Source organism: Eptesicus fuscus, chromosome 12, assembly GCF_027574615.1.
Source record: "Eptesicus fuscus isolate TK198812 chromosome 12, DD_ASM_mEF_20220401, whole genome shotgun sequence".
Classification (NCBI taxonomy): Eukaryota; Metazoa; Chordata; class Mammalia; order Chiroptera; family Vespertilionidae; genus Eptesicus; species Eptesicus fuscus.
This window is the reverse complement of record NC_072484.1, coordinates 15082781-15092161: the sequence shown is the minus strand read 5'-3', so window position 1 is coordinate 15092161 and position 9381 is coordinate 15082781. Positions and strand designations below refer to the sequence as shown.

The following is a 9381-nucleotide window of genomic DNA, read 5'->3' as shown; positions in this document are numbered from 1 at the left end:
CCAACTTCACCGGGGCGCACGCGGCTGACCTCGAGTTCGGACCTTGGCCAATACCACCCGAATCACCCCAGCCCTGGGCGACGTGGAGGCTCCGAGCGGGCTACACCGGGCCCCTCCGAGGATGCCAATCCCCAAACTTCCCGGAACTAAAAAAAAAAAAAAAAAAAAAAAAAAGTTCAGAAATTCAAGTTCTTTTTGGAACCCAGCCCAGTCCGCCCCCTCACCCTTTAGCGCTGCGTCTGCTGGCAATTGAAGTGCCTTCTGTACCAACTGCTTCTCAAACTCAAGAGAAACCTTCCCAAGGACCAGGGTCGCGCGCCCTGGCTGCGGACGCAAACATCACCCTCAACTGCAGCCAGAAGGCCACATCATCCACCTAAACGTGGAACCCCCTTTTCGCTTGGACCCAGGGTCTCCCGGCCCACCCGTCCGAAGCGCGCGCGGGCGGGGACTCCAGGCAGCCCGGGCTTTGCAGCTATTTTCAATCCTTGATTATTTCCTAAACACCCCGAGGAGTTCCTGGGCCTACCCCGACCCCCCTCCCGCCCCAGCAGCCGCGCTCAGATCTCCCCGTCGCCTGCTGCGGCCCACCACCGCCCCTACCCAACAGCCCGCCCAACTTCCCCTCCGCTCCGGCTCGCGGATTGAATCCTCCTGACATATTTGGGGCCATTCTTCTCCTTTGTTGCTATTTTGCTCGCGACCCGCGGGTAATCCCCGCGCGGGAGGGGGGCGTGCATTGTCGCGCTGATGGACGGGTCCATTTGGCGGCTCCGCGCCCCCGGAGGAGAGACACAAAGCCTCGGCACGTGCGCCTCCCCATAGAGGAGCAGCAGACCGTGAAGTGAGGCGGGGCCGGGCGTGTGCCTGGGCCGGGCGGGGCGGCGGCGCCGGGCGGGGCGGCGACGGGGCGCGCGCGGGGGCCCCTCGCCCTCAGGTACATCTGCCGCACCTACCGGGCGACCCCGGAGTCCCGACTCCCTTTTTGCTGCCCCGCCGCCCTCCCACCCTACCCGGCGGTGGAGCTGCCGGCGTGCTGATTGGCTCCGGGGGAAGCGGGAGGCGAGAACAATAGCCCCCTCCCCCCGTTAAAAGGGAGCGGCTCCTGGGCCCGGGGATTGGGACGCGCACGCAGGGCACGGAGCTGGGCTGAGCCGCCACCGGCGCCACGCGAGTCCCGTAGCCGCCGCGCTCGGGGCATGGGCCGGGGGCACTGAGGCCGCCACGGCCGAGCGCAGAGGTGGGACCCGGCCAGTGCCTTGCCCTCGCGCCGCGCCAACATGCCTCGCGGCTTCCTGGTGAAGCGCAGCAAGAAGTCCACTCCCGTGTCCTACCGAGTTCGCGGCTGCGAGGACGGCGACCGCGCGCTCCTGCTCTCGCCGGGATGCGGGGGCGCCCACTCCGAGCCCCCAGCGCCGAGCCCGGGGCCCGGGCCGCTGCCGCGGCCGCCGCCGCCTGCCGAGCGCGCCCAAGCGGCGCTCGCCGCCGCGCTCGTCTGCGCGCCGGGCCCGCTGCCGCCCCAGCCGGGCCCGCGGGCCGCTCACTTCGGCAACCCCGAGGCCGCGCACCCCGCGCCGCTCTACAGCCCCACGCGGCCCGTGAGCCGCGAGCACGAGAAGCACAAGTACTTCGAGCGCAGCTTCAACCTCGGCTCCCCGGTCTCGGCCGAGTCCTTCCCCACGCCCGCCGCGCTGCTCGGCGGTGGCGGCGGTGGCGCGAACGGCGCGGGCGGCGGCGGCACCTGCAGCGGCGACCCGCTGTTCTTTGCGCCCGCCGAGCTCAAGATGGGCACGGCGTTCTCGGCGGGTGCCGAGGCGACCCGCGGCCCGGTGCCCGGGCCCCCGCTGCCCCCCGCCGCCTCCCTGAGGCCCCCGGGCAAGCGGCCCCCGCCCCCAGCCGCCGCCGCCGCCGCCGAGCCTCCCGCCAAAGTAGCCAAGGCTCCAGGCGCCAAGAAGCCCAAAGCCATCCGCAAGCTACACTTCGAGGACGAGGTTACCACGTCGCCTGTGCTGGGGCTCAAGATCAAGGAGGGCCCGGTGGAGGCGCCGCGGGGCCGCGCGGGGGACGCGGCGCGGCCGCTGGGCGAGTTCATTTGCCAGCTCTGCAAGGAGGAGTACGCCGACCCGTTCGCGCTGGCGCAGCACAAGTGCTCGCGCATCGTGCGGGTGGAGTACCGCTGTCCCGAGTGCGCCAAGGTCTTCAGCTGCCCGGCCAACCTGGCCTCGCACCGCCGCTGGCACAAACCGCGCCCGGCACCCGCCGCCGCCCGAGCGTCGGAGCCCGAAACCGCTGCCAGGGCTGAGGCGCGGGAAGCGACGGGCGGCAGCAGCGACCGCGACACGCCAAGCCCCGGCGGCGTCTCCGAGTCGGGCTCAGAAGACGGGCTCTACGAGTGCCACCACTGCGCCAAGAAGTTCCGCCGCCAGGCCTATCTGCGCAAGCACCTGCTGGCGCACCACCAGGCACTGCAGGCCAAGGGCACGCCGCCCGCGCCCCCGCCGGAGGACCTACTGGCCTTGTACCCGGGGCCCAAGGAGAAGGCGCCGCAGGAGGCGGCCGGCGACGGCGAGGCGGCCGGCGTGCTGGGCCTGAGTGCCTCAGCCGAGTGCCACCTGTGCCCAGTGTGCGGGGAGACGTTCCCCAGCAAGGGCGCCCAGGAGCGCCACCTGCGCCTGCTGCACGCCGCCCAGGTGTTCCCCTGCAAGTACTGCCCCGCCACCTTCTACAGCTCGCCTGGCCTCACGCGGCACATCAACAAGTGCCACCCGTCCGAGAACAGACAGGTGATCCTCCTGCAGGTGCCCGTGCGGCCGGCCTGCTAGAGCGCGCGCGCCCTTCATCCCGGCCCTCCAAACTGTGCCTTCGCCGGAGACCCACGAAGAGCGCGCGCCCTGCGCGCCCCAAACCCGCGTCCGCGCCGGGGGCGCCCACCCCCGGTGAAAGTGTTGTCTCCGCTTCTCTTGATGTGGCGTGACGGTAACCCCAATCCTGTCATTGTGACTCCCTTTGGAGCCCCCTTTTGCGTTGTGTCACTTCCCACCCCCCCCCACCCCCCCTTGGCGCAACAGGAGCCAATCTCTTCTGTACAAGGGAGAAGAGCTGTGCGCGTTTGTCTCGTGATTGGAAGCCTCCCTCGGAGGGGAGAGCGGTTTTTCTTGCTAGTATTCGCTGTGTTCATGGTCTAGAAATGCGGTTTGCTCTCGCCTACCAATTTCTGCTCTCTATGTATGTAGCGTACGGGTTGTTTTGGGTGAATCTTGAGGAATAAATGCCTTTATATTTCACAGGCTGTAAATTGAACTTCCCACACGATTAGCTTTATTATGGCTTGTGAACTGCTGGAGTTTGGCTTTACCTTTTTGTATGTGAACAAATCAAATTGCTTAAGAAAAAGTTTTCTTTAGTATAGCCACAAATGCCTTGAACTGTCGTCTGGGATTGTTTTTGGGGGGAGGGAAGGGAATTTTCAGAAGATGCTGTAGAAACTGCCTCAATATTTCACGTGAGACGTTTTGGTTTGATCGCCTTTGTTGCTTGAGGTAGGACTGTATGAGTTCCCTCTAAATGTATATGTTGATTTATGAGTAATTGTTATTTATTCTTTATTTATTTATATTAATTATGAAGATTGAGATATTATTTGATTGCAGATCTTTTTTTTTCCCTTGGTGTGTGTTTTTCCCCCAGCCACTCTCGACATTTCACTGTGCATTTTACAAGAGAGCCTTTTTCTAAAGGGATCTGCTAAAAGTTTTAACTTTTATACCTATCTGAGCGAATTACAGACAACCTTCCATTTTGTTCTGCTTGGAGGGCCCCTGAGGCCCTTGTACAACCAACAGCTCTTACTTTTAAATGCAATCTCTTTTCTACATAACATTATTTTCTTAATTGTTAGCTATTTATAGACAGCTTCAATAGAACTGTTTCAACTGTATAACTATTTACTATTCAAATAAAATATTTTCAAAGTCAGAGTCAGGTGGACTTATTTCTGCATCCAGTGGTTTCAATGAGGATTTAAAACGGAGCTTCAGATATTTCTTACACATCTCTACATTTTTTATTAAGGGACAAAACCCCACCACCATCAGGAGCATGGTGGATTTTTAGAGCTGAGCCTGCGCTGCTGGGTTCTGCCCTCTGGCAGTTCAAGGGTCCAGTCTCAAACCCACAACTGGAGCTGAAGCTTTAGGGGTCCTTCGGAATGTACTGGAAGGTGAGGTTAGCATGGAAGCTGAGTGAATCTTTTTCAGAGAAATCTAGAGAAGTACCCACACAAACCTATTCTTTTAACCAAAGGGGATAGAGAAACACCTGGTTAATTGATCAGAACCTTCATTTCCTGGCAGTTTGGGGCTCAGTGTAGCAATATTTCTTCAAATAAATAACATGGTTAAATTTCGACCCTTGAGTACCAACTAGATTAGAAGAAAGTAGAATGATTTTATAGTCAGATTTCCCAAGTAAGGGAACGAACCAATTCACATTTGGATGGGGTGGAAGTTAGGCCCCTGGGGTTGGGGTGAAGGCTCAGAAATGATTTTCCAGTCAGGTGAGCAACCCATTTTGGGGGGGAAATAGAACACCATCTGTTTCGGGTATTAAATTTAATCACAGGTCATTAGAATGTTTTCTGTTTCGTGTCACTCAGCTCTTTAAAGAACAAGGCTGACACTCACCAGTTAATGTTTTGAGTTGTTTTGCTCTGCCTTTGAAACACTGATTAGAGCGCTGTGCTCAGCGTCACAACTGTGCTGTCCCCTTCCCTCCGTGGGCTGTGTCTGCTGCTCTGCTCTTCCTGTGGCCGCCAAGCCTTCTGAGGGTTGCCAAGCGGAGAGATTTTAGAAATCTGCACAGGGGCTGCATTTCCGTGGGATCATCCTCCGGAGTGATGGTGGGAAGGGCAGCACGTGAGAAACTTGGAAGGCTAAGATGACAAAGGGATCTTTTTCAGATTCTGAGCCTCCAGTTTTGGGTAAGAAAGGGTTTAGGAAAAGGCTCAGCTCTCGGGAACATTGAATGTTCCGCCCTTTGTGGGGAATAGGCTCAGAATAACAACCAAGGGGGAGCCACTGCAGGTAAGTTGCCTCAGGGACAAACTGTGTGTTGCCCTTTATCGCTGCTGACTACATGGTTTACCAGTTCAACGGAGGAAGACAAAAGCGCAGTGCCCCGCAGTGTAAAAGCACAGGACAAAGCTGTATTTTTAACACCCTGAAAACTTGGAAGCAAAGGAAAACTCCAGGTTGTGGGTTGATAGCTGCTCCCGGTGAACAACAATAATATGAAAGTTTTAAAAAATGTTCACCCTGAATTACGCCATACAGGAAAAGATCCCTCATGCTGAGAGTTAGTGTATGTTTTTTGCCATGAACTGTTTTCCTTACAAACCTGAGGAGTGGAAGGAAGCCTGGCTGCCGGTATGGTATCTTGTCATCTGTGTCCAGCTCACCGTGTTTCTAGTCCATAATCAGGAATTCTAAGTTCCACCTTCATGAGGGCAAACAAAATTTGGTTCATAAATGTGCCCCTTCAAATTTATTTATTCTAAAATAGAAGCCAAAATTTCATTGATGTGAGATAGTAAGTGAAATTGGATAGTAAATGGAGTATATTGATGTACACTAAACAAAAGTGTAGAAGAAATTGAAAAACTTGATCAGTTATTTCAAAGTAATGCAATATGAGTTAGAATATTCCACAAGAAGGAAATCAGATTCATATTCCCATTCATTCTCCCTCCCTCCCTCCCTCTCTCTCTCTCTCTCTCTCCCTCCCTCCCTCCCTCCCTCCTTCCTCCCTGGATAATAAGTTCACAAGGTCACAAGGGTTCCTATTATAGAGCATCAAGTGGAAGTGCATTCACCTTCTTTATAGATATGGAAAGGATGCTGAGGACATCCTGTGTGTCTGCGGTTGCTCCAAGCTTGGATGCCCATCACTGGAAACTGCACACCCAGCCCAGTGAGGGATGCTGGGAGGGGCGAAGTGATCAGGAAAAGTAACCAGATCAAGGAGGAAGGAGCTAACACAGGGAACAAATAAAGAAAAGGACTTCATTTTGCCAGTGGTCCCCACACCTTCCTACTTCCAGACCTGTGTGGTGGACTGAGCGAGGCTGTCCAGCACTCCCAGGTTCTGAAGGAAGCCAGCGGCTCAAACAGCTGCCAGCCATGCTGGTTTGCCCTTTCTTCCAAGTTGATAATGTCCTCTTGAGGCACATTTCCCTGGAGGCCTGGAGAATTTGGGGCTCTTATGGCTCTAACAGCAGAAACGCTGTAGTGAAACGTTTTAACCCAAGCCAGCTACAGCGCTGCTTCTGTGCAGCACCGTCCTCCCGGAGCTGCTCCTTCAGATGATTGCGGGGCCCATCGCTAAGGTCATCCCCCGACCATACAGCAGAGGCAGCTGCTCCAGGGTGACTTGTGAGCACAATAGGAGGTCAGAGGCTCAACAGCTGTCCATAAGGATTGCGGTCTCAGAGCAGAGCAGAGTCCTGGAGTCTGCTGAACCCTGACCACTGGGTAACACATGTGGATGTGTTGAGGAGAGCCACACATACTGAACCCTGACCACTGGGTAACACATGTGGATGTGTTGAGGAGAGCCACACATACTAGTACAAGGTTAGACCGGGCGATGCCAGTCACCAGGCAGATGTCACCCAGAGTGTCTGTGCCCAGATGCTACGGATAAGGGTGCACCGGTTCTCATTTGCCTCCATTAGCCCTGCGGCAGGATCATGTGGATCAGCCTCCTCCTCCCACCAGCTCCCGGTCCATCCCCTTGGACTCAGCCATCCACAAAGCCTTCAAACAAAACCAAGCAGAATAATGTGTTAACAATCCTTGAGAAGAGATAACACCGTGCCTTAGCATCTTCACCCACCGCCTGTCTTGCAAAAGAGAAAGGGTCTAGGACGTGGCGTGGGCAAGCCCCTTGGCTGTACTGAGTCCCTCGGTTTCCTACAGAGCTGTGTGAAAACCAGAGAGAATGGGTTCTGGGACACAGTGAGATATTTGGGGGTTCCAGAGACTGTGACATGAAAGGCAGCAAGGACCCCAAAGGGAGCAGGCATCCTCCATACACAGAAGAAAACCCACTTTCTTGGAAGTGCTATTTTGTGGCATTTAGGATTAGTTATAAGTCCACTGGCCTGTGGCAGGCAGGCTTTGAGCAAAACTTGCTATCTTTTTGCAGAAGGGACATTTGGTCTTGCAGAGAAATTTTCTGGCAAATAGTCCCTTGTGTATGTAGTCAGTTATGTGTCATATATACATGTACTGTATGTTAGCTTGTTACAGGGTCAGGTTACATTACAGGCTTTTGATGGCAAGGCCAGAGAAACCTGCAATGTTTAGTAGTTAAAGGTCCAAGCTGTGGGATTTGGAGAAGATCAAGGGGGAAACTGACTTGTAGAGAGAGACCCGCAGGATAGCAAAACACACTTGTGTCAGAGAATCTACTAAATAGCAACATACAAGGGTCTTGAATCCATTTGATTGCCGAGGTGGTACCAAAGCATGGCGCCCAGTATGACGGTCTAAAGACATTTAGGGTCCTATCCTAAATTAGGAAAGCATCTCGTTAATGTTTTGGCAATAACCTGAGAGTAATAGCTGAAAATCCACTCAGCTGAGAAAGAAGCCAAATGCATCTTTAAGTTGCATCTTCAATATACACTGAGTGGCCAGATTATTATGATCTCTGAACGTATGATAATCTGGCCACTCAGTGTCAGTGGACATGGGCGGTTGGCTGGCCTGCCTGCTGGTCGGACTCCTGGTCCAGGGGACAATTTGCATATTAGCCTTTTTATTATATAGGATATACACTGAGTGGCCAGATTATTATGCGTTCAGAGATCATAATAATCTGGCCACTCAGTGTATATGCTGAAGAAACTTATTTCTTTATTACCAACCTGTAGCATTAAATGATTCATACTCATAGGGAAAGTCTGGTATACTCATTAGTTCTGGGTAATACGGTGACTGTCTCTAATAGTCACATGGGTGACACAGAGAAAAGTTCAGAAGTGAGACCTGGACATGGGGCCCACAAGAATGCTCCCACCCAATGACCCTAGGAGAAAGAACTATTCCCAAACACCCGAGTAGGAGGACCATACCGGGGCTTCCTCCCATCCCCATTGGTCTACCAAGTCTCCCCCGTGAGGCCAGGCATGTTGAGTCCATAGGAAGAAGGGGTGAGAGAAGATAGCACCTACCAGCCCAATGATCTCCATGAATAGAGAAATCATTTCTTCCCCAGGAGGTTGCTAAAGAAACAAATTGTTTCCAACTGATTCGTCACTTCCTTGTCTTGTGCAAAAAACCAGCTACAGGTTTAGGCATCATCAAGGCAATTTCCCCGCCAAGAGGATTTTCATGAACACAGATGAGTCCTGTTTCTTTAGGCTTTCCTTATGAGAAGCTGCAGGGGGAAATTACTACTGGCCAGATAGGGTCTCAAAAGCGACAGAGCTCACTGAGAGGTGTCACCAGTGAGGAACCTGTGATGGACCTTCATGGTGAAGGGACTTGATGTCTCGTGGCTGGGTGAGAAAAACAACGTGGCTTATGAATTTGACCATTCACAACTATTTTGGGGTCATTATTAAGGCCTGATATGCTTCTCGGAATCATAGAACATACACGAGCATGTGATTTGAAGTCAGTTAACTTATTTTCACTAATCCAAACACATAACCCTTGATCTTTTAAGTCCCAACTGTCATCATTTGTCCACCACATACTTTTTATTGTGGGCTTGTTCTGCCGCATCTGGAAAGTGGGATGTTGAGAACATGCATGCTTTGGCTGGCAGTATATATGGCGAGCAGATGGGTTGTGGGTTATTGCGTTTATGTTTGTCTTGTTTGAACTTTTCGATTCCAGTGTGGTCTTCCTGGTGGCATTTCCACACAAAGCATCCCATCCTGAATTTTTTTTCTTTAGCTCATTACATAAGCCCCACAACCTGGACGAACTATTCTTAGAGCATTAATTACATCAAAATGAAACTTATAGAATGCTTACTGCCAGTGGAGAACATTCAAAGATGTGATTATTGGGAGACAGCATTTCAAGTATGCAATTTTCATGCTGTGCAGCATCACCAACATCTGTGAGAAGCTTGTGCACACCATTTGCATTCAGAGATTACCAGGCCTGCTGTCCCTTCATCAGAACTCAGGTAGTCACTGTTCCTTTAGCCAGTAGACTAAGCATCGCACACACAGGAGGATGGGAGGGGGGACAGGGAGAGGAGACAAGAACGGCGGAAATTTCACCCTGAATCCATTATTCTCCTCTTTCACTCATCAAAAGGGCCCTTTTATTTGAGTGCAACATCTGCTTCATCTCTGTTGTTCAG

General features: G+C 53.3%; 1 protein-coding gene across 1 annotated transcript; it reads left to right on the top strand.

Annotated features, from left to right (window-relative positions):
• Nucleotides 1–1280: 1280 nt before the first annotated feature.
• Nucleotides 1281–2840, top strand: INSM1 (INSM transcriptional repressor 1). Its single transcript, XM_054724441.1, has one exon. The coding sequence runs from the start codon at nt 1281–1283 to the stop codon at nt 2820–2822; it is 1542 nt and encodes a 513-aa protein (XP_054580416.1). The 3' UTR covers nt 2823–2840.
• Nucleotides 2841–9381: the final 6541 nt, after the last annotated feature.